General features: G+C 43.5%; 1 protein-coding gene across 27 annotated transcripts; it reads right to left on the minus strand.

The window, feature by feature from the left end:
- TPM1 (tropomyosin 1) lies at positions 1-23,793 on the minus strand. Of its 27 annotated transcripts, none has more exons than XM_075006352.1 (10): positions 23,529-23,777; positions 22,932-23,057; positions 22,628-22,753; positions 14,128-14,261; positions 12,354-12,471; positions 11,588-11,658; positions 10,701-10,776; positions 10,148-10,210; positions 9,457-9,526; positions 1-575 (listed from the first exon to the last, which is right to left on the minus strand). In XM_075006352.1, the coding sequence occupies exons 1-10, from the start codon at positions 23,640-23,642 to the stop codon at positions 493-495; spliced, it is 981 nt and encodes a 326-aa protein (XP_074862453.1). In that variant the 5' UTR covers positions 23,643-23,777; the 3' UTR covers positions 1-492. The 27 variants fall into 27 exon arrangements, with proteins under 27 accessions (XP_074862453.1, XP_074862445.1, XP_074862441.1 ...); XM_075006341.1 differs by lacking the exons at positions 1-575; positions 10,701-10,776; positions 22,932-23,057 and adding exons at positions 5,024-5,235; positions 7,760-7,838; positions 11,242-11,317 and having other exon boundaries at positions 23,529-23,774; XM_075006336.1 differs by lacking the exons at positions 1-575; positions 22,932-23,057 and adding exons at positions 5,024-5,235; positions 7,760-7,838 and having other exon boundaries at positions 23,529-23,764.
- Between the last annotated feature and the right edge of the window lie 250 nt (positions 23,794-24,043).

Consider the following 24,043-nt stretch of genomic DNA (forward strand, 5'->3'; position numbering starts at 1 on the left):
TTGTATGTGGCTTACAAATCCTTCGTTTTATTGAATTAGCACAGCTCAATAAAACTCAAATAAATTACAATGCCAGACAAACTTCTGAAATTGTACCATTTCCGACAGAAGATCACAGCTGTACATTTTGTTCCAAGTAGCACCAGTCCACACCTGATTTGTCTCTTCAGCATTAACTGTTTTGTTAAACAGAGGTGGCACTTGAGGTGGGATTCTTTCTGATACAGCAAGGATTCCTGGCCATACTGGTGTTGCTGAACTCTCTACAAAGTGTAGGCAACATTATACTGGGAAATGGCACACTCAAACCATAATAGAATAGCTCAACCTGCATATGGCTTGCCCATTTTGGTGTTTCCCTGACCCCCGCCTGGTATTTCATTGATGTTTCTGTGACTGTGGTGAAACTAAAATAAAAACATGTTTTAGGGGTATCATGGCAAGCAGGCGTAAAAACAAAAAATATATATGTGGTTGCAGCTAAGGAAGTTTTCACATGTTGTTTAACTCCAGTAAAGTTTGATCCAGCATCTGATGCATACTAAGGTTTTCTTCTTTGGCATGTGCCACTTTCTCTGTTATGGGATTAGAAAATCAAAATGTGAATAAGCACACTTAGGACACATCAATTTTCTATACATAAAGGGATGCAATCACCACTTATAATGGAGAGATTTTTTACTAGTAAGATGTGCATACTCATAAATACTAGTGTTCCCAGCACAATACAACTAGGGAACGTTCCGTACTAACAAAATGAACTGCAAGTGATGCAAGTTTTGAATGGTTCTGCAGCTATTTATGCCAAAAACCAGATTTTTCTAAATTCCATAAGCCATGTACTGTTGGAATGGGATGGCTCAAACTTTTTTTTTAAATTAACAGGGTAACAGTACATGACAGAATTTGTTAATCTATATTCAGGGACGTTCCAAACTTTTGAAGTCATGTTATAATTCAGAACTTGCAGAGAATGAGAACAAAAGAACCAAAAAACTGAAATCAACAAGTTATATCAGTTCTTAAATAAAACAACAGCATTTTATTGGCAGTTAGTAGTTTTATGTTCCATGCACACTTTTTTTAATAGAACAGTCATCTAACACTCTCACTTGATACAGTATGTGGCACAATGTTCTGGAGCTATATGCTTCCAGAAACCATTAAAACCAACATTATTCTGATGCAAGCATACCTCTAAACTGACCAGACATTTCCAAATGAGACTCCTATTTCAGGGCTGCTTTTATTCATATACAAGCCAATTTTACTGTAACTCAAAACAATGCATTACATTTCCAGATGCAGCTGGGAATGGATTTTATTTTAGTTGTGAAATCTGAATTTTTTCCTTCATGAGTATTTCCCTTCTTGACTAATATTTTCATTTTTCTTTTTTATTACCAATAAAATTCCAGATTTGTGACATCAGCTAAAAAGGATTATGCTCCTTCTACAAAGGGTAGGGGAGTTGGTTTTAACAATATCATTAGCTAACTAATATAACTGGCACTAAAGTGGAAAGAAACTAATTCTTCCACTTGTACTTTTTCCCCCAAAGGGAGAACTGAGAATTTCATACATTCATTTACAACCGTTACAATATATTGGAAATCAATTTACAGGTTTCTTGCATATTTCTACCTTGACTCATTCATTCTTGAGGAACTTCAGAGTGTGTTTAGCCACAACTAAGTTTATTCACACTAAAGTTTAATCCTCATTCAATGCCATCTTTAGTTCGTTAGTTAGGCGACTGTTTTGCTCAAGTTGTTGGTAGAGTTGGTCTGTACAGTCAGCAAGCAGGTTAGAAGAAAAAGAGAGGCAGAATGAACAAAGATTAGACAGAAGCAGGAGAGCAAGAGTTAATAAAGAAAGTAGTCACACCACAAACGTTCAGTAACTAGTTACACATTGAGAGAAATTATTTACCTTAGGAAGCCCTTTACATTCTAGTTCTCTGATGACTAAATACCTACTCCAAAGCTCAAGAAACAACAGTTTACAATCCAGACTTCTCTAGGACCCCTTTTGTGGGGATTGGATTGTGAGACAGAAAAACAGGAAGACAAATGGGACACCTGCTATGGTATTCCCAGTGAAGTCACATGAAATGTAATATAAATATCCCAGCTCGACTTCACATACATGACTAACATATGCAGAATGTGTGTTCTATGAATGTTGTGAGTCCTTGCAAAAGCAGAAAAGGTGGCAAAGTCATAGCCAATATTAGCCGACTAAAAGCAACAATCTAATCTGCCTTCCCTGCAGCAGAAATGCATTAGTTGACAGCATACTGTTTCTTGGCTTTGTACAAGTCGCATGGAAATCACTGAAGCTTTTCAGCTGAGACTCCCAGTGGAGTTTTACCATTGAGTTCAACAGGAATTTGAACAAGCCCTAAATGTTTCAGCACATGCTCCCTTTACTGTGCAATTTGATAGCAGAAATGGTACGTTAGGAAGAGAATGTCTACTTTTCAACTATTGAAACAGATTATGAAGCCTTTAGATGGAGATTAAAACAAAACAAAAAAAGCTCCAGTGCCCTTTTGTCAGCCTTCACAAAAACATCTTGCAAATGACAGATGAAACGATAGCATGCAAATCCACAGGGGAATAGGTTACTAGAGTATGGCAAACTACTAAAGGATTGTCAAGAGAGTTCATTTTCAAGACTGGACAAAACACCCACAACTACAGTATTTAAAATTAAATCTAGAAAGGGCCATTCTATGAAGTTGTATTCTGTTTCCCTTTCAGTTTTTATGTATTTTTCTTGACAGACCGGCAGTGACTTCTGAGACAGGTCTACTACACAGGCTTCTAAACACCCTTAGTCTACAGCTTACTCAATGGCGAAGAACCAACTGTGTTGGGTCTGTTGCCCTTCCTGATGCTTCTCTTCTGAAAGACAGATGTCCAGCTCCTCACAAACATGGTAGGGCCATGTAATGAATTAGTTAGCAGGGCACATTTGTGTAATGAGAGGCAGTCACCAGTTGCTCCTCCTGAGAACCGAGGCACCACTAACCAGGAGAGTTAGAGCAGAGGACAAACCAGAACATCACTACCAGACTGCCTTAATTTCTCTCTCTCACCTTCTCTCTTCCCACTTCAGTGTTTTATGTTAATACACACTTGGAAACTGCATACAAACCTAGGTGCAGCTAAGCTTCCATTTTGAATGCCAAAATGTATTTAGTGGTTATACAAACAATACTGTGTTACTGTTTGAATGAAAATCTGAATGTTTGCCTGCAGTCAAAACTAAATTTATATAAATCATTGAAGTTAGGATTTCCAACCTGTGTGCCCAAATTAGGACTAGTCCTAAAATCAACTGCACAAGGCCATAGTCAAATTTAAAAATAGACAGGTTTGTAATCTGGATGACTATCTGGTTAGACTTTACTTAAGTTTAAAAAACAAAACAAAACAATTGATTCTCTCTACAGCTGGTCCAAAGCTCTTTCTAGCAAGCAATAATGTGGGTGTACAAACCGGTATACTGATATAAGATGTTGTGAGCCGAAGTTATTACAGAAAAGGGGGAAGAGATTATTTCCAATTCTATTAAAAAATAAGATGAGGAGTGAGGCATTATTACAGTGAAGAAACAGCAGGGAAGGATGAAGGAAGGCATTGCAAGCCTAATGGAGAATTACAACTAATGACAGGTTTAAAAAATCTAAATGAAAAAGGCTCCATATGAAATTGCCTGATGGTATGTTTTAAATGGGAACGAAACATAGCCACCAAGTCAACAAGTTAGTCCTTTACAATTTTAAAATGGACCACCTTCAGATTCAAACTCAAGTTCACTGACCAAAGCTTATTAACACTTTGAGCATTAGAACTTTAGCAACAAAATCAAACGAAAGGAATACTTAGTAGTCAATTCAGTTTAAATTGATATTCACTTTAATGTAAATCTATTAAAGAAAAAAGGGCTTTTTCCCCCCACTGTGAAGGAAATTAAGTGAAAATAGTTACAATGAATGTAAGTCCTCCTGAAGCAGCAGTAACGCTTATTCGTACATTACACTACGAGAGCAAGAAACTTTAACATTTAGCATTTTGTATTTAATAGGAAGACTGTCAGGTCAATCTGAACCCATCAGTTAGATTTTGTCAGACAAAATTTTATAAAATCTGAGCTCAATGGAAGCATTTTAATTATACATGAAAATGATTTAACTATGAATTCCAATTACAAGTATTTTTTATTCAGATTTAAAAACTGCTGAAATTTCTGCAACTCAAACTTGTAGCTTTGCACTAGTAGTCTGACACTAAAAATAAAAGTGAAGCAACTGTAGTTTCATCTCCCCAGTGAAATGTAAAAAGTAAACTAATAGCACCTATTGTGATAGACAAATCAGTTTTTAAAATTGTATAGCCTAAGTTGTTATGAACACAGATAAAGACATTTGGTTATCTTATTCTGGGGAAAAACAGATAGACAGCATCAGGTGAAACATCCTATCTCTTTAAAAGTTATTTTACTAAAAGTTAAATCAACAAATTTACGTAACGCAGGAAGTCTTCCACATCAAGACTTCAAGTTGGTAGGACATTTTGGACTCTCCAGAAAAACACAACTGTCAAGTGTTTAAGGGCCAAACTATCCTGGGCTGTATTCCCACGACCAAATGACCCCAGTGGGAGCCGTGTCCTTGCAGCTGTTGGCTCAATAACAAAATTCTAAAAAAACCACTAGGTCTAAGAAAAAGTCATATCATCTGAATTTTAATGTGAGAGAAAATGAGTATTGTGTTACAAAAGTGACCAACTCAAGACAGCCACGAACAGCACTATCGTATTACAGACTGGTATTTTTCATGTTGCAACTTTGCCTTGTTGATACTCTAGCATGACTTGCGGGGGTGGGAGTGGGTGAAAAGGACAGCATAAAAAGAAAGAAAATAAACCAACAAGTAAATCCTAAGCGCAAAAAAGCAGATTTTTTTAAATTTAAATAAATAAAAAAGGCAAAGGATTAGAAAGAGTAACACCGCTTAGATAGTGGGATGTTTATTTTACACTGGAAGAAGTGAAGTTTCTGTACAACAGAAGGCACGAAGAGAGCAATGTCCTGAGGCAAGATGCTAAAAAGGAAGACTAATGTGGTAGACAGGACAGTGAACCCATGAAACATCCAAGAGCTTGTACAGATGGTTTATCCGGCTTGATGAAGGTATCTTTGGAGAGGTGAAGCAAAGAAATTTATCTGCATGAAGATAAAAGGTGGGAAATAAAAGTGGCATAATAAAAAGAACTCTGAAAGCAGCAGTAACAGCACAGGGCAAGCAACCATGCCAAAATGATTACTGGCAAAGTATCACATCACAGCTCTTTTTGGGACTCTCTAGCAATGCCTTCATTTAAATATTTATGGAGAAACATATTTATAGTTGAGAGTCAATTCTTGATTAGAATCTGTGGCATGTCTCAGATTTTAAGCCTACTTTCAAACTAGAAATATCCCAAATTTCAGATATGCTACAATAAGACAATGTTGCATGCAACACACAGCACGTTGTAAATAGGGATGAAGCTAACTGCAGTCTGTTATGGCTATTAGTGTGATAAATCAGTGGGTGAAATTGTATTTCTGGACTCAATCCAAGTACGAAAAGGAGATCACATTAGACCACCACCAGAGAATTCCAACACTTGGGAGTTAGAAAAAAATTGCTGTTGTTCACATATGTAGGGATTTTATTAAAAATGAAGCAGTACACACAAAAACACCTTAAGACTATGGTCTGCAGTCTGGATCTGGCCCCCAGCTTCCCTTGATCTTGCCCATGAGGCACTGGGCTCTCCCCTCCCCATCATCCCCTCCCTGCGAGAGAGAAGAGCAGGGAGCCAGTGCTAAAGCTCCTGCATGGTTGGGTCTGCCCGGTAGGGGAAGAAGTGGCTTTGTGTTCCCTGGGGAACAACAGTGCAGAGAAGCAAGAGCAGTGTGTTCCCCACCTGTGTCCCACTTCCCTGCCCCTTTCTGGACCCTTCCCCTGTCCCTCTCAGATCTTGAAGCTCCACACCCCAGTCCATTCCTGCAACCCAGACCCACATGGATTCTGCACCCACAGCCCACCTCTGTACCTTACCTAATTCCAGCCCACGCCCCATCCCACTCCTGCACCCTACCTCCCACCCAAAACCACATTGGCAGCCCGCTTCTGTGCCCTACCTCTTGCACAACCCCCACATCCCCAGCATCCTCCTGCACCCCACCTCCTGCCCCAGACTGCACACCCCAACCCATTCCCTGGCAGCCCCCTTCCACACAACAAACCCCTCATTTTTGACCCCACTCCAGAGCACAGGCCCTCCCCCACCCCCAAATTTACTAGTCCCAGGCTGTCCAGAAGAGTTACTCCTATCTTGTGGGAAATACGCCTCAGTGCCCCCCTCCCCTCCAAGGCTGAAGTGTGAGGGGAAACCTGGAGCCCCAAGTTAAGGGCCACATCAATGAGCAAGTTTTTGTGCATGCTTCTCACTTGGGTGCAGCCCCTGACGGATTTAGTCAGTTGGTCAGTGGCCTCCGACCCTCAGAAGTTTTCCCACCCCTGCTCTCACCAAAGGTTAAAGCTGACTAAAAATGTGTTGACTTCTGAAACCGAAGTGTAGAATTGTTTTACACAGAGCCACCTGTGCCTAGGTTTTCTGATCTCAGCTATAAAAACTTCATGCACATGACAGTTATTGATATAGGCAGGGGAAAAAGAATGGAAAGTTTCAGTGTAGTTGACTTCTGTTCAATTTTTCAAAGCACGCAAATTCAGTCTAATTCATACAACACAATACCACCAAACAAGCTATTGGTATAGAAAACACTGGACTTTTGTCCTTTTACTCATGCAATACTCCATGCTTCTGCTGCCTTTTCTCTCAAACTACTCTTTCATCACCCACAAATGTGTGAAAGTTTATTTTTCAAACACTTTTCACAGCTACAACCCACATCCCAACAGCTGCCAATTCTATTTTAAAAAATGGTCAGAGATGCAATCACTACAAGAACATGAGAAACATTCTCTGTAGGAAATACTCTGTGTGGTATATTATCTTCTGGCAACTTCAGAACAATGTGAATTGTAGAAATTTTTGAACAGAAGTGAACTCAAAAGGGGAAAGTAAAAGGAAAACCAAAGGGAAATGAGCCAGAAAACTGCAAGGGAAAGCACGTGTTCAGGGACACAGAACAAAAGGGTAAAAGTGAGCTGAGATGCTAGCCTTGCAAAATTGTCAGGAAATTTACCAAGCCAGGCACAATATTTGCCCATCCATTAGCATGATGAAGAAAATACAAGTTGAACCTCTGTAGTCTGGCACCGAGCCAGAGAATTTGCTAGACCACAGGAGGTCAATATTGTCTAGTAGCATTACAAACACTTGCACTGCTCACTGAGCTCTTAGAAGACATTTAGGTATAAATTAGAGCTAAACAACAGCACAGAACACTGGGAGTCTGGACTGGTGGCTGTAAAAATAAACTTTATGGGACTTTGGGAAACTTGATCCCACCCATGATAAGCAGACATCTGGCTAATTTAAGTCATGCCAGACCACTGAGTGATGGACTAGAGAGGTTCAACCTGTACTAACAATGTTTTAACACCTAATCACACCCGTTCAGTGTATTCCCTACCACATAAAGAATGAGCAAGTACAATTTTGCAAGACTAAAACTGAACAATCATGAGGCTAGAGAAGCAGGTGCAGGCACAGGCTGAGAAGACATTTACATGGAAGTCATATCATTGAGAGCATGGTCCAGCTCCTCGCTGATTGCTTTGTACTTCAGTTTCTGAGAATACAGCTCGTCTAACATTCACCAGGGGAGGCAGAGGTGCAAGGAAATGGAGAAGGAGCAGGTGATGGGAGGTGACCATTGTGGGATGGGACACCATCCAGGAAGAGCATCATAAAGGGGGAACAGTGCACAGAAGAAAGTGGCATGGCAGGCAGAGAAAACAAACAATATATAAATTAAGAAGGAATACAAATGGTGAACGGCTTTATAGGAAAACTCAATTAAAATTACTGTATCATCAGCAAGCTAGGCTGAGATATATATGAAGCCAAAGGAAATAAAGTGCGAAAAGAAAAAATAATCCCTATTTCCCTAAGCTACATTTAACTGTGTTATACAAGTTATGCAAATATAATAAGATATAAAACAGCAGCAGAAGGAAGAGGTTTGAAAATACTTAGGGAGAACCTTCACAAGGGCTGTGTCTACACTAGCCAAAAAACTTCAAAACTGCCATGCAAATGGCCATTTTGAAGTTTACTAATGAAGCGCTGAAATACATATTCAGCAACTCATTAGCATGCGGGCAGCCGTGGCACTTCGAAATTGACGCGGCTCGCCACCACGCAGCTCGTCCAAACAGGGCTCGTTTTCGAAAGGACCCCAGCTACTTCGAAGTCCCCTTATTCCCATCTGCTCATAGGAATAAGGGGACTTCGAAGTAGCCCGGGTCCTTTCGAAAAGGAGCCCCGTCTGGACAAGCTGCACCAATTTCGAAGTGCTGCGGCCACCCGCATGCTAATGAGGCGCTGAATATGTATTTCACCGCTTCATTAGTAAACTTCGAAATGGCCATTTCAAAGTTTTTGGCTAGTGTAGACACAGCTAAGATGTTTTGGACAATGTCATACCCTCAGGCATTTCCCAAGGTTTATTTCTTCCATGACCATAAAGAACCCTCACACAAGTCAACTTCCTATATCATACAAATTAGGCTTCTCACAAAACTAAATTTAAAGTTAACACAATGTTAAAGGTTAAACTATAAAAGTTTAAGCCTAATTCCAAAGCGCTACTGAGTTCTGTTCTCGAGATGAAAGCACAGTTTACTGAAATTCTGTAGATTTATTAGAGCCCTAACAAATCTGGGGAGTAAAATAGGATGTGCTCCTGTATATGCAAACAATCCATTACCTTGTGTAGAAAATAGCAGCTGTTTTATGCAATGAAATAGTTTCTCGGACCTACACTTATCTCAGCCATAAATTAACTTGAAATTCCTAATTATAACAACAACTAACATACTACTGGTTGCTGATATTTTTAAGTAATTAAACCAGCACAATAATAACAACAACATTTGTCATCTGATCATCTTCCTTATCTGAGTATCCAACTAGAAAAGTTTAAAGCAAAACAAAACAAAAAAAAAACCAATAAAGTCTTAGAATATCAAAGAACAAGAAATAGGCAAGAGCAGAACACCATCCAGTTAAAAAGATAAACTAAGTCAGTAATAAATTTGGATTGGAAAACACGTCATTAATTTACAATTCAGTCATGCCGATCCTTGTTTGCATGGGACTAATCATGTGGAATAAAGATTTGTAGGATCAGGCACTAGCTGAATCCTATGCGTGATTATCACCTTTGCGTTCTGTGGAAGTGTGAAAAATAAAGCAGTCATACCTTCTAGGTCATCAATGCTCTTCTCCAGCTTGGTTACTGACCTCTCGGCAAATTCAGCACGGGTCTCAGCCTGGAGTTAATACACATGCAAGGTCAAAAATTATACAAATGACAGCAGATAACCTTCATGGTATTTACAAACAAACGCAATAATGAGTATGAGAAAAAATTCTGTACAATCACAGGGTAATAGAAAATAGTTGTAAAATCACAAGCATACTCCAATACAGTAGCTCTTTCATAACCAGCATTCTATCATCTGGAACTCTCAAATAACCGTAAGTTATTTTAACCACAAGCATATTTTAGTTATGTTTTCACTAAGTTCAGTATGGTGAAAGTAAATGCAAATAAACATAACAAATACAGTATACATTTACAGTGTACAATACCACTGTTGTAGGTAAATAAAGTACTCTGTATACATTTTTGTTTGTTTGTTCATATCTAACCTTGTTTTTCTTTAGTGTTATACATTGCTAGGTATACCTCTCTATTATCCAGAATATGTGAATATACAGCAACCTCCCAGTCCCGGGGCTGCTGGATATGAAAAGGCTATTGTATTTCTAAGACTCTAGCTTTGATGCTGGCATTTAACATTATGTTATTTTCCACACTGACAAGTTAATTTCCCATTAATCAGAGCAGTACTGTAAGACCCATTAACAAAGGACTGTTCTAATTTTACCTCCTTCAGTTTGTCAGTCAGGATCTTAATCTCTTCTTCATATTTGTCTTCCTTCTGTGAGTACTGTAATTAGAAAGAACATCCAATATCAGACTAAACGTTCTTTATATGAAAATACATCATGTATAGCAATCCTACATTGCAATGATAACCATATAGTAGTCCTATCTTTGGATTACTTTACTTACAAGATATAACTGTCTTGCTTTAAAAGGGCCAAATTTCGCCCAAGTTGCAGAGGGGTAATTCTGGGTAGCATGTGTTATTTTATTTTCTTCCAGCTTGTCCTCTTATATTAAAATTAAATACCTTGGCACACAAATTGCTTTGGCATTTTAGTTGTAAAGTTTTAAGTAGCACTCATGGATAGTTAATATGTATGTATATTTAAATAGAATTGATTATGCACTTGAATTAATGTCAGACTTCTGACTATAGCTAGACAATAGTCAAGTAACAAATTCATACCAAAAGCCTTACTGAAATATGGTGCAAACAGTTCAGGACAGTGAATAAACATTCAGGCCACTGGGGTTATAAGGCTCTAGCCTACCTTCTCAGCCTGAGCCTCCAGCGACTTCAGGTTGTTGGTCACAGTTTTCAACTCCTCTTCAAGCTCAGCACATTTGCTATTTTTTTGGAACACAGGCAGGAAAGGGGGCAGGTGGGAGGTCAAGCAAAAGAAATAGAAAAGAGGGGGAAGATTGAGAAAAATGAAAATTGAATTACAGAGCAAAAGAATGGCCTAAAAAGCAGCTGAATCCATCAGACTGATAGCAATTCAATACAATGCTAGAATTTTCTTTTAAACACAAACCCCATTACAAACAAGTTACCTACAGCACTGAGTTTACTTGGCAATGCTGACACATTCTTTAAATAGAAGATAGTTCAGCTTCTTTTTGGCTGCCATAAGATCAGTTGTAAGGTTAAATAAAATAAAAAGGACCAAAGACAGACACCAAAGCAAGATGCAAAGAGAGTAAAGAGTGCAGTCAAGGTTCATTCTTCATTACTGAGTGAACTAATGGGCTATGAAAGCTCAGAGACTTGTGTTGCAGTTAAACCTCAAAACTGTATATTAGTACAAGTACCTTATCCTCTGCAGCCATTAATGCTTTCAAGGTTTGATCCATTATTCTTAATTGTTCTTCCAGCTGTCGGACTTGGCTGTTAGTGAACAGATGAAATGCACAAAAGCCATTCACAAAATCAGTGTGCAGGTAGGGCATGCAGTGACCAAAAAACCACACGCGCGCACATATTCACCCCAACATACAGGTTTGTTTGGGCGTTTAACATTTTCTCAATCGTTACAATAAATGAGCAAAACATAGCTTTGAGTTGAACACAAAGAAGTGTAACTGCCAACATCTCATGCAAGTATGGCCACTATCTTGCAGCATCTCACACACTTGTCTGGGAAGTCCCAGCACTTACCCTTCTGAGAGCTCGGCACGTTCTTCAGCACGCTCCAGATCACTCTCAATGATCACCAGCTTACGAGCCACCTAGAGCAAAACAAAAGCAAAAAATCATACCATAGGCTCATGAAACCAGGGCCTGGGATAGTCTACATGCAGGGATAATACACTTCTCTCAGAATTACTCATTCAAGGAAATCCAATGGGTTCCTAGCTGCACTACACCCTTGCCACATACATGGGCCTGACTGTTGCCTGACCAGGTTTTTCATGTCTCCAACTCCCATTAACCAACACGACAGCTGAAAAATATTTTCTTCTTTTTATAGCCTCTCAGAAAAACAGCAGTGATCCTTCTCACAGCCATTTTGGAGCAATCACAGCTGGCATACCAGCATCTTGGTATGCAATCTCATGATATCACATCCTGGACTGATGGACATGCCAACATGTCTGTGCTATGGTTGGCCATTTTTGTCTGCCATTTTATCAAATACAGTTCTGTGCAGTGGGCTACTCTCTGCTATGAAACGAGTACAGATCTCCCCTCATGCTGTGCAGTGAAATCTGAGTATGGATCTGATCTCCAGCAGACAAACCAGTCTTGCCTCTTGAGGCACTCAGGAGCCTATTTCTCACATCAATCCTTCCTGGGAACAGTATCGCTCTCTAATTGACAGAGACACTTATCAGCTTTTGGAATTGTGCAGCCAAACAAAAGAGAGAAGCTGTAGTTCAACCCTGTAAGGCCTCTGCTCTTTGAGCTGTGCTCAGAAACTGACCTCTTCATACTTGCGGTCAGCCTCCTCAGCAATGTGCTTGGCCTCTTTAAGCTGGATCTCTTGGATTTCCATTTTCTCTTCATCCTTTTGGGCTCTGTTCTCAATGACTTTCATTCCTCTGAAAGGAAAGAAATATTAGGTTCCTAGTTTACCTCCAATCCCTCCACCATTTTGAGAGCATCTTTCTAGGACAACAGATTGAGATGGATGCAGCATGTCACAGGTCACTTTATTTTACAAACTATGAGGTCTAGTCCTGGCTTCCTGCCTGCTTCATGTAGGAGGTGGAGAAGAAACTGATGGTGTCTGACTTAGACAAAAGCGGTTCGTTATGCTGCTTGCATAACGGAGCATTGCATGAAAGTTTGCAATCAGCCACCTGACCACATTTTTTTTTCTATTCAGTGAAAGTGTTTTACCTTCCCCAAAGTGGAAAGACAAGAGGGAATTGCAAAAGTAACAAGACAATGTGTAGTTTAAGCTTCAGCTCTTTGGCACTGCATGTTCAAATCCTGTGGGGTATTTTTCTAAGACAGATAAAGAGAGGTCACTATGATTTGCTGTATTTGGACCTTTGAACTGAAAGCCCTCTCTGATCCATACAGGAAAACATTCAGCATTTCTTCCCCCAGGAGCCAGGATTTGCCTCAGTGTGCTCGAGCAAAATCCCCGCCCGCCCAACTCTTGTGCAGCGTGTGGATGCGTTAGAAGGAATGGTGCAGAACAGTGGTGGGCAATCTGTGGTCCACCATGGTCATGTGGCCCACCAACCATACTGTTGTACACACTTAGGATTGCCAGATTTCTCTGGCTTCTGTCCACATCCTTTTTTTTTTTCACTAGAGTGATACCCAAGTAAAGCAAGGGCATGTGAAGTCAGGTGTGTGCTGATTTCACAGACTGATTGTGAGAAATGTGCACTCCCCTCTGAATTCAAAGAACTGCCGTGGTTCAGTTGGCTCACCTTACAAATTCTAGGTACGTAAGCGCAGATAGCAAAACTATCCTATCCTGGAAGAGAGTGCTGGTTACAACAATCTTGTGGTGCACTGAGATGGAGGCCCACTCACTAGCTAGACTGCCTACCACTGGTGTAGAATTAGACTGAAAAAGGTTAGTGCTTGTTCCAGATGGAAGGCACTATTCTGGGTATTAAATATGGCCACATCAGTCTACAGATGAGATTTTCAGAAGTAATTCAGAGCCTGAGGACTAACTCACCTAAGTGTTTTTGAAAATCCTACTTCAAATTCCTAGCTGAACCAACTGCTTCTTGCCCCTTCCTTGGCTATGAAAGCACAAAACTGCATTAATGCGCAAACCACATGAACAGGCAGAGGAGTAGTCTCACAAAATGCTTGCCATTTTCTGGATGGGTAGTCAGGAGAGAGACCAGCTGTAGTTGCCCATCAGGAAACTGAGTGTGCAACACTACAACAGAACTCCAGGCCCAAGATACTTGTTTGGGGTTGGATTAACCTGGGTCTAATAGACTGCACAGCACATCCCCAAAGCAATAACCCTAATGGTCCTGGAATGCCGCAAAGTGTTGTCTCAAAATCTGACATTATACCAAGACTAAGGCCTGCTCGCTCAAGATGTCCCTCCAAACAAATTACAAATGAGTGAAACCAGTGCATGTGAAGGCAAAGCAGTTCATATGCACTCACATGATGGTTAATTTATTTTTATCTTCCCCACATCTGGCCTATACTTGGTTTGTCAAAAAGAGAGCTTTCTGCTCAAATGAGAACCTGAATGAGGCTACACCCACCTTTCGCTCTCATCTGCTGCCTTCTCAGCCTCCTCCAGCTTCTGCAGAGCAGTTGCCAAACGCTCCTGAGCACGATCCAACTCTTCCTCAACCAGCTGGATACGTCTGTTCAGAGAAGCTACTTCGCTCTCAGCCTAAGGAGAAGCAGTGAAGAAAATGAATCCAGAATACAATCTATGAGGCCTCTTTTGTAAAAGATAATATAGATGGTTTTAGAACAGATGGGAGAACATAGTAATACAAAACACTCGCGCAACTGCTTAAGGGGAAATATGTTTTTACACCTCTTTAAAGATGAACACATTCACTTGCGTTCTTTCTTACACCTTCATTAAATTAACTGTGTAGCGATCTCACAACAGAGGACAACAGATTGATCTTCTACCTGATATGAAGTACCTAAATGCTTCTAACATGCTCTAAGAAACTGAAATGTACTAAAGAACATTCTGGCTGTGTCTACACTACAAAAATAACTTTGAAGTTGCTTACTTCTAAGTACAACTTCAAGATGAGTGTCTACACATACCCTACTTCAAAGTAGGGCACTACTCCATTCCCAGGAATGCAGTAGGGACTTCGAAGTTGGGCTTCCTACTTCAAAGTTAACTTCAAAGTAAGGGAAAAATGTGTGTAGACTCTCTTCTGGCTACTTTGAATTAGTAGTAGTAGTAGTAAAGTTAGTTCCTAGTGTAGACACACCTTCTGTGAGTAATATTTATTTCTGGTCACTCTGTATTCAGCTTGCACACATCCTCAGATTACAGAGATGAGAATTGTTACTTAAACATTACACAATTGCCTATTTTACCCAGAACAATGTATCCTAGGACTACAGTCTACAGTCCAAGACCTTCACTCTGTATGTGGGAATTTGCTCTTATTTTAACAACAGAAGTTGTATGAACATTCCTTGAGCTTATAAATGGTAGAAAACAGCATCTCCCTGACAAACCACAGAGGAAACATCCAAAATTACAACACCTAGGTGAGGGCATCTGCAGATATCCAGCAATGAAAGAGTGAACAGAACATTAACAAAAACTACCAAGGAGTATTGGATATTAATGAGTTTTGGTCACAGGAAGAGATACAGCGCTAAAAACCAAGACTCTAGCCTATGTGTCTTTTAACACAAGAATCCTGGCCTCATCAATTCATTTGGATACATATTTTAATAATACTATCTCCCTATTACCATTAACTTTGCTTTGCTTGCATTAGATATTTGCTTAATCTTCTGTGTAACATTTATACCAAGTCTATGCACCTCTTATCTTTACAAGCTTTCACTTTTGACATTTGCCAAGCTACATTTGTTCCAGTCATAGAGTAAGTACTGTGATGGCATTTTGTAAACAACTCCCCTATTAAGCCCCTCTGTTTCTTTCCAAAGGATATGAAGGGCAAGTAGTGTTTAGAATAAAGGGTCACTATTTTAAAAGGAAAATTACTTCCAGGAAAACAAATGAGTTTTAATGTACTGAAAACTATTTCAATATTTAACAGTGTTGCTCTAACAAGAAAGTGTGATTATGGTGCCTAACATCACATCTGATTGAAAATACACCTATCCTTCTTAGCAAAGGTATAAATTAGTACCTTTTTGCAATTAAAGATTTTTAGGATCCATCATTTATAGCCATACTAGAACCATCACTGATCTTACAGTAGCACCTAGGCATGCCCAGGCCACACCACCTGAGGTGTAAACGAGGCTAGCTTACATACAGGGACAGCAGCTGTCTTGATGTGCAAGCACCACTAGAATGAATGAAACTATGCACGCACAAAAAGGACACAACTCTCTAATCTATTTGAAGTCAATAAGACTATTGGCAATAGGACTGCAGGACCAGGGCCAACAATTACAAAATACCTAAGTGTCAGTACTCCTCCTTTCCCCTTCCCTCCTAATTTTATTATTTTCCTAGCCAGAAACTGCAGCACTCAGAGCTCTTACTGCCAGAGGGTTCTCTGAAATAACACTTGGATATTTTTAAATCCAAAATTACAACTTTTTATAGGGGTAAGGGCTTGCAAATGTCTGTCTAAAAACACTGGAAAAGTGGCATTATTGCAAGTAAATAATTATGTTAACATCGTTCTTCAACTGATAAGAGCACACAACATACTTAGGAAATACAGGATGATTAAAGTTCAAGTTCTTACTTCCTGTTCTACAAGCAGTAACTAAACAAGGGTTTACCAGCTAGCCTTATAAGGCCCATGTTATTCTGCTGCTGAGCAGGACTTCTGTCCTTATATGGTAAAGAAAGGAAAAAAAATACTGATGACATGGAGGGGCACTCCCATGGCTAAGAGATAAACAGAGCCTTTTGCACTGGTGCCAGAGCATTCACTATATACTGCATACTTTTACAGTGAGAGATTACATGAATAATTTACTATTGTGTGTTAATTACTGTTCAGTGTGGAGATTTTGTCTTCCAGCTAATTGTATAATAGACTGGTGTGGAATGGAAGAAGTATCATCAAGTATGATCACTAGCAAGGTATAAAATGGGGGATGCAGGTAGAACAGAGGATCATTCACTTTTTATATCTTAAGAAAATAAACTGGCTTACCGTTCAGCAGCTGTAAGTTATGGTATCACTTGGCTAGAGCTTTAGCTTTTTTAATGTTTGTATATCTGTACTTTGCACAAAAGAAAAAATATCTGTCTGGTCACATGCCTTACCAGTCAGGCAATATGCAATTGGAAGGGTCATGTAGACTGCTTGCTGCAGTTTATTCTCTGGGAAGCAAAACGGAGTCAGAGTGTAACTTCTGCATGGATGGTTATTTCATGTAGCAGACACACATGTTTAGATGTGCCCATCATTGCTGTGTTCTCCATTTAGTCAACTCAGTGTTTGTCACATTTCAAAGGAACTAAATAAATTCTGGAGAACATCCACCAATAAAATATTCCTGGAAAGACAGAAAATCTTTAATTTTTTCTAATGCCAATGCTGATTAAATAGCTAAGATCACTTATAGTCCAGTCCAATCCTGCATCCAGTGAAGTCAGTGAAGTGAAAACTGCCTGTTTTCAATAGTGTAAGAGGAAGCCCTAATTATTTAGTAGCGAAACTGATTATATACGTAAAAGATTCTACAGTAACCAAGCTATCACCTCCAATGGGGAAATCAGGGTCCTTTACTCAAGGGATCTTATTATTGCTCTCACGTGCTTATGAGTAGAATCCATGGTTAAGGATGTTTAAAAATGGGAACTATTAAATTAGCAGAACTATGATAGGATTCGCCTCTAATTGAAACTGGTATGTGACATGACCCGTGAAAATGTAAAGTACCCTTACAGATTTTGAATGAGCCATCACTGTTGTCTCTCAGAAGGCCATCTGCAACCCATCAAGAAGCATTCCACTCGCTGATAGATATCAAATAGCACAGCTTGTGCACTTAATGCCTACATGAGGCAAACACAAAATTCCAGATTACAGGGAAAGGCCACTAGAGACAATACAACCAGTTATTCTATCATAATGAAAAAAGGAATGCTGATATTTTTGTTCTTTTATGTCATTTTTCTATAAATAGTGAACATACAAAACTCCTCTGTGAGGAAAATTTTTAGTTTATGCTTTTTACACGTGGGTAACTTTAAGGACAGAGACACTAAAAGCATTGGTAAAGGTCAGTGACAAAATAAAGAACAAAACATTCAGCTTCTTGCAGTAACCACTAGACAAAACTACATTCCTACACACATACTAAGTGATTTTTCCTTCCTTCTTTGTAATTTATTCTATATGAAACATAAGCAAAACATATTTCTAATAATGCAGCCACACATTGTTAAGGGGTATCTTGGGTCCTACTTTTTACACATAAGGCATTCACCCACATGGCCTGAAAATAAGAGTGTTCACTTTAGAGAGAGGAAGGATGGATAGCTAAGGCATTAGCCCTGGACCTCAGCAGAGCTAGGCTGACTTCCCTGCTCTTCTATAGACTTCCTGGATGACTTTGTGGAAGTCATTAGTCTCCCTGTGCCCCAGCTACAGAATGGGGCTAATACCCCTTATCTGCGTCACAGGGTTGCTGTGAAGAGAAGTATATTAAAGCCTGTGAAACTCTCAGATACTAGAGCTGGTGGTCAACAACCCACCGGCACACAAGCTGATTTTCAACAGCAGGTGAGACAGGAGCTCAGCCCCACCCCTCCCCCTCATGCAGATAGGCGTTTCCTCAAAGCCATGCCACTGCTGGATTAACAAAAGACCAGCTACCAACCACCACCTAGTCACTAACGATCTGCATCTTAATTTATTAATTAAGCTGCTGTAAGTAGGACTATTAGAGACTTTAAAACGTATCACCAGCACTTCAACCATATGTTGATGTCAAAAGGTCAAATTTTGCAACTCTGTCTCAGAAAGGTTGCTGACTCCTGCACTAGAGTAATGTGGGCCATATAAACACCTTAGATACGCAGATTTGTAAAGCTTTTAGAGACATTGTGGACAACTGATCAGAAATGGCTCCCTGAAGTCAGGCCTTCTGTTCACAGTCATATAAGTAAAAGTAACCTGACTTTTGGAAGAGCTGAGCACTTACCTCAGCAGGAGCTGCAGGCACCCAGTACTTCAGAAAATCAGGCCATTTATTCATATGCCTAAACACCCACCTCTGGGCACTTGGTTTGGTGTTCCTTAGCATGAACATTTATGCCAAACAACCCTGTCTACCTAAAGTATTTTAAGAATCTTTTGGATTTTTTAAAAACTTAACACTTAATGCTAATAACTACAGTTATATAACACTTATCTGAAATCCAAACCATACTTGCTAATATCATCTCTGAGGTGTTTGTCTTAAACCTGATATTACACTCTTTGGGTAAAACCAGCTCCCACTAAAATGGTATTTAAAGTAACCATTTTGTTGGGAAAACACACCAGCCAGCTCTTTGGTCCAGGCTGTGTGAGGAAAGAAATGCAACAATAACACCTTCTAAAATGTGCAACCATTCCAATCAGATACAGGCTGCTGCGCTTGAGCAATCACAACTCTGGAAAACAGCTTATCCTCCCAGGAACTGGGGGAGGGGGGAGGGGATCACAAACACTAGCACCGCCTTGTACAATGGAACTGGGATGATGAACATTCATCAGGCCACTGAGCAAAACACAGCAAATCCTTGCAGGTGTCAGAACAGTTTGGAAAGGAAAGGGAGGTGCCTTGTGCCCTGGTCTGGCCCAGCCCCGGCCCTCGGGCCTCCCCCGGTAACAGTCTCTTCCACCACCTCTGAGCTTGCTCCACAGCTCACGCTCGCTCTGCTGCCCATTCACATACAACTCTTTGCTTTCTAACCAGGCACGCCCCCAGGCCAGCCCAGCCCAGCCCAGCCCCTGCAGAGGCCACAGGTGGGGAGGAACGGAAGCCTCTCCTGCGCTCAACTCCCCCTTCCCCCAGCCCTGGAAGGGGCAGGCAAGGATCCCCCGGCGTGTCCAACAGCAGGGCACCGCGGATGCTGCGCGCAGCGCCACAGGAGACGCGGAAGGGGCCGGCTGGTTCACAGCGGTGGACGCGGTACCTGCTCCCGCAGAGCCCGTTCCTGGTCCAGGGCTCGCTGCAGGCTGCCCGCCCGCTCCTCGGCGCTGTCCGCCTGCTGCTGCAGGCTCCGGATTTTCCTCCGCACCGCCTCCAGCGAGCTCAGCCCCGCCATGGCCCCAGCCCAGCGCCTGTCCCTGCCCTGCGGTTCGGCTGCACCCGGCCCCGGAAGTTCCCCCGCCCTCCCTGAGCCGCCCGGCGTGCTCCGCACAGCGTTCAGGGCTGCCCGCGGGCTGGCTGGGGGCGGGACATGGAGCCCAGAGCGCAAAAGGGGCGGGAGCGAGCCGAGGGAACCTCAAGCGGGGCAGTGCAATGGGGGGTGGGGGGACCCATGCGGGACTATGCAACGGGGGAACTGAGGCGGGGCTGTGCAATGGAGGGGAGCGGGGAGGACCGAGGCGGGGCTGAGGAATGGGGAAGGGGGGGCAGGTGGGGATGTGCAATGGGGAGGAGGACCCAAGGCGGACGTTGCAGTGGAGGCGGACCACCCAGGCAGGGCTGCGTAAGGGAGGCCAGGGAAGGCCCCCGCGGGGCTCCGCAGTGGGGATGTCGAGGACACACGGACCCAGGCTGGGTTGCGCAATGGTGGAGAGGAGGAAGAGGCAGGGGACCTAGGCAGGACTGGGCGAGGCTGGGACAGCGCGGAAAGGACGCCGGGACCGGGGAGGGCTGTGCGGAGGAGGACGCAGGGACCCAGGCTGGGACGGATCCTGTCAATGGTAGTAGGCAGGGAGGTTTCCCGGCGTGACCAGGACCACGCGGCTGCGCCCATTCATGCAGGAGTTTGCGAGGGGGCGCGAGTCACGTCAGGCAGCGCCACCTACCGGCTGCACTCCGAGCCATCGCCCCTGGGCCACGGGCTCTCGCCAACGCAGGCGGGTGGGGCGCCGGGAGCGGGCAGGGGAGCCTCTTCTCCCCTCCGTGCCCCGCCCCGCCCCGCCCCACTGCCTAGGGCCGATTAACCGCTGGGGAAGCGGCGCTGGCACATGCCACGTGGTGATGCCACGAGGCTGAAGCCGGCGGGGGCTGGGCTGTAATCTCTCGAGCCCGGCGACCCCCAGGTGAGGTGGGCTGGCAGCGCTCTGGGAGCGGTTTAAAGAGTGGCTAAATTTTTCATTGGCGAATCATTTGATTTCCTAACTCCCTAAGCGACCCTACCCGCGGAGCGCTTCCCTCCCCTCCGCTCCGCGGGACAGATCCCCAAAGGAGGGACACTGGATACAGGATTTGTGCCCCAATGACACTACAGATCTGCTTCCCTCCATCGCACACGAGACTCCGCTTAGGGAAGGAAAGGCAGCTCTGAGAGCAGCTTTTACACCTCTGCCTGTTGTCTTCAACAGAAAACAAGTCACGCTCCCGCCCGCCCCCAGCGTAGCTACCCTCTGGTTCAGCGGCTATTGCTCCTTTTCCGCGCTACTTCTAAAGCGGGGTTTTCCTCCCACTCCAGGAAAACGGCATCAGGACTGCAGAGGAGCTGCCTTTCTTTTCATTAAGGGAATCTAGTAAAGTTTCCTTCCCCTCTCCTGCCTTCATCTTTCGGCAAGCTACTTCCACATAGTTTGCAAGCTACTTCCACATAGTTTGCATACTTTTCCTTAAAAGGAATATCGCCCCTGGATCTGTATGCGGCTCCTTTGAACAAGTTAAATAAACGTCCTGCTGGAGATCTGCCTCTCATCCATTTACCCTACACAGAGAGAGACATCTGATCCATATTACACAGAATCTCCCCTGCTCTTTCTCTCTCTCACACACTTTTTAAAGACCATGAGCTCCATCTTAAACTAGAAATCAATTTGTACAGACTATGTTTGGGATTGAAACATTTTTTAAAAAGTAAACAGAAATGTATTGTCTTTTCAGTTAGATCTTTCTTGTTTACATTTCATCGGAGTAATTTCCCTGCACCTAAAATAGTTTGCTTCATCAGCATCTCTAAAACTCTTCCCTTATTTTATTATTTTTAAAAAAAAATCATTCTAAAGCTGAATTAAGGGAGAAAAATATCGTTTTGGAAGAAGTGTGCATCACCTAATCCTATAACCCAGAGGTGAGAATTGAATCCTACAATGATGGCCCTAGAGAGCTAGACATAAAACTGTAAAAATGCTAAATTTGTGTGGACTACATGCATGGAAGTATTTAATACTTGTCAAGGGGTAAACAGGTGGGTAGGATGAGGTTTGGGAGGGTGCAAGTTCTTACACTATGCCATATAAAGCACTGAGTTATATATAACTCCCAGCTTGCTCTGAGGATCTCTAACCTACTGACTGCAGACCTAGCAAGTATCATCTTCCGGGCTGATTTTCAGCACAAGGCTGTCTTATCCTTTGACAGGTGAATTATGAACCTCAAGTGTCTCAAGACATTTAAATCTAGGAGATGGCCTTCAGCTCAAGAACCACTGAGTTATGGTAACCTATGCTGTAATATTTCAGAGTTTTGTACCCCTGTAGGTTGTTCTGCGGTTAAAAAACCCTGCTCTGGAACAGCAGTCCTTACTGTTCTTCACCTAAAGAACAATAGATGCAACTAAGTCACTAATGAAAACATCTTCAAATGGCTGTAAATACTTTCCAGACACGGGAGAAAGGGTAATTTTTCTCTCTCCTGCCCCCTTTATCTAAATCAACACCCCAGCCCTTACAAGCTGTTTACAGAAATGGCTGCACATGAAATGCACATGTGCTGAGTGAGCAGAGAAATCCATGTCAGCGCCTTGGATGGTTCATGCACCTCATGCAGGAAGGCAGCGTGATTTCACCCCTGTCCAGGAAACGTCTGGCCCCCACAGCAGAGTCCCTGGGGCCCAGTTGGCCAGAGGCACAGGCGTGTCTCCCGTGCAGAGGGAGGAGGGAGTAGAGGGTGGGTAGAAAGGGTGTTCTGTATGTCTGTAGGCGGGTAACTTACATCTGCAGCCTTTTTCTCGGCCAGTTCCAGTTTTTCCTGAGCATCTTTCAGGGACTCAGAGTATTTGTCCAGCTCATCCTCAGTGCTCTTCAGCTTCTTTTGCAGAGCCACCAACTCATCCTCCAGCTGTGAGATGGGTGGAAAGTGGCGGGGGAGGCAGGGCAGGGTGCAGGAAGGGTGCAGCAGGCAATGTGATCGTGCAAAGGAGAAGTGCGGGTGCAGAGGGACAGAAGAGGACAGACGGACAGAGAGAGAAGGAGAGAGAGAGTTAGATCCCCTTTCGCTCTCGACGGAGGCACGCTACCTTGGTGGCCTTCTCTTCTGCTGAGAAGAGGCTTTCCTCAGCTTTGTGCAGCTCCTCCAGCACTTGGTCCCTGGTATCCTCCGCCACACGCAATTCCTTTTCAAATTGCACAATGTCCTCCTCCAACTAGGCGCACACAGAGGGAAGACAATGCACAGACCCGTTCCTTCCCCCGGGGACTTCCCCGCGTCCCTTCCCCAGCCTCCGGGGCAATGCAATACAAAGACAAGACATCCAGCTGCAACCTAGGCCAGCGGCGGAGCACATCTGGAAGCCGCCCAGGGAGCCCCTCTGCACTCAGGCACTTGGCCTCTCAGCGGCCTAAGCCGCACCCCAGCAAGGCAGAGCGGGGCGCTGAGCGTCCGGCCGGCTCCCAGCTCTGCGCTGTACCGCGGCTGCCCACTCCTCCCCCAGGAGCACAGGGGGCGCTTGCAGTCAGTCTGGCCCCGTCCCGCTGCCCGGATCTGGGCGGCGGGGAGAGGTAGTTGTTAAAAACTACCCCGGGGTCTCGCGCGCCCCGGGCGGGGGAAGCGCCGCTCCAGCCCACGCGCGTGAGTGGGGGGGGAACCCTCGCGGGGCGTGAGGCGGATCGCGGACCTGCTTGCTCCTGTCCTCCGCGGCCTTCTTGTCCGCCTCGGCTTGCTCGGCTCGGTCCAGGGCGTTCTCCTTGTCCAGCTTCAGCATCTGCATCTTCTTCTTGATGGCGTCCATGGCGGCGGCGGCGGCGGAGCGGCTCCCCACACACACTCACACGGACCGGACAGCGCGGGCGGGCTGCTGCAGGCGGGTCTGTGCGGGGCCGAGGCCGGGCTGCAGTGCGAGCCGGGCGGGCAGCGCCGCGCAGATATGTACGCTGCCGGGGGCTGCTGCATTCCTCCAGCCAGCCATCCAATACTTTTTTTGGAGAGGGCTTTTCTCCCCCCCGCCTCCCTCCCTCCCTCGCCCGCCGGCCTCTCCCTGCCCCCCGCCCGCTCGCGCTCACTCCCCGCTTTCCCACCCGCGGGCGCTGCTCTCCCATTCGCTGCCGCCTGCCCTTTGACAGCCGCAATGACTATATATGGGATCGGACGGGCGCCCCTGCGCCTGGCTCCCAGCGCGCGCCGCTTTCCACG

Source organism: Carettochelys insculpta, chromosome 12, assembly GCF_033958435.1.
Source record: "Carettochelys insculpta isolate YL-2023 chromosome 12, ASM3395843v1, whole genome shotgun sequence".
Taxonomy (NCBI): domain Eukaryota; kingdom Metazoa; phylum Chordata; order Testudines; family Carettochelyidae; genus Carettochelys; species Carettochelys insculpta.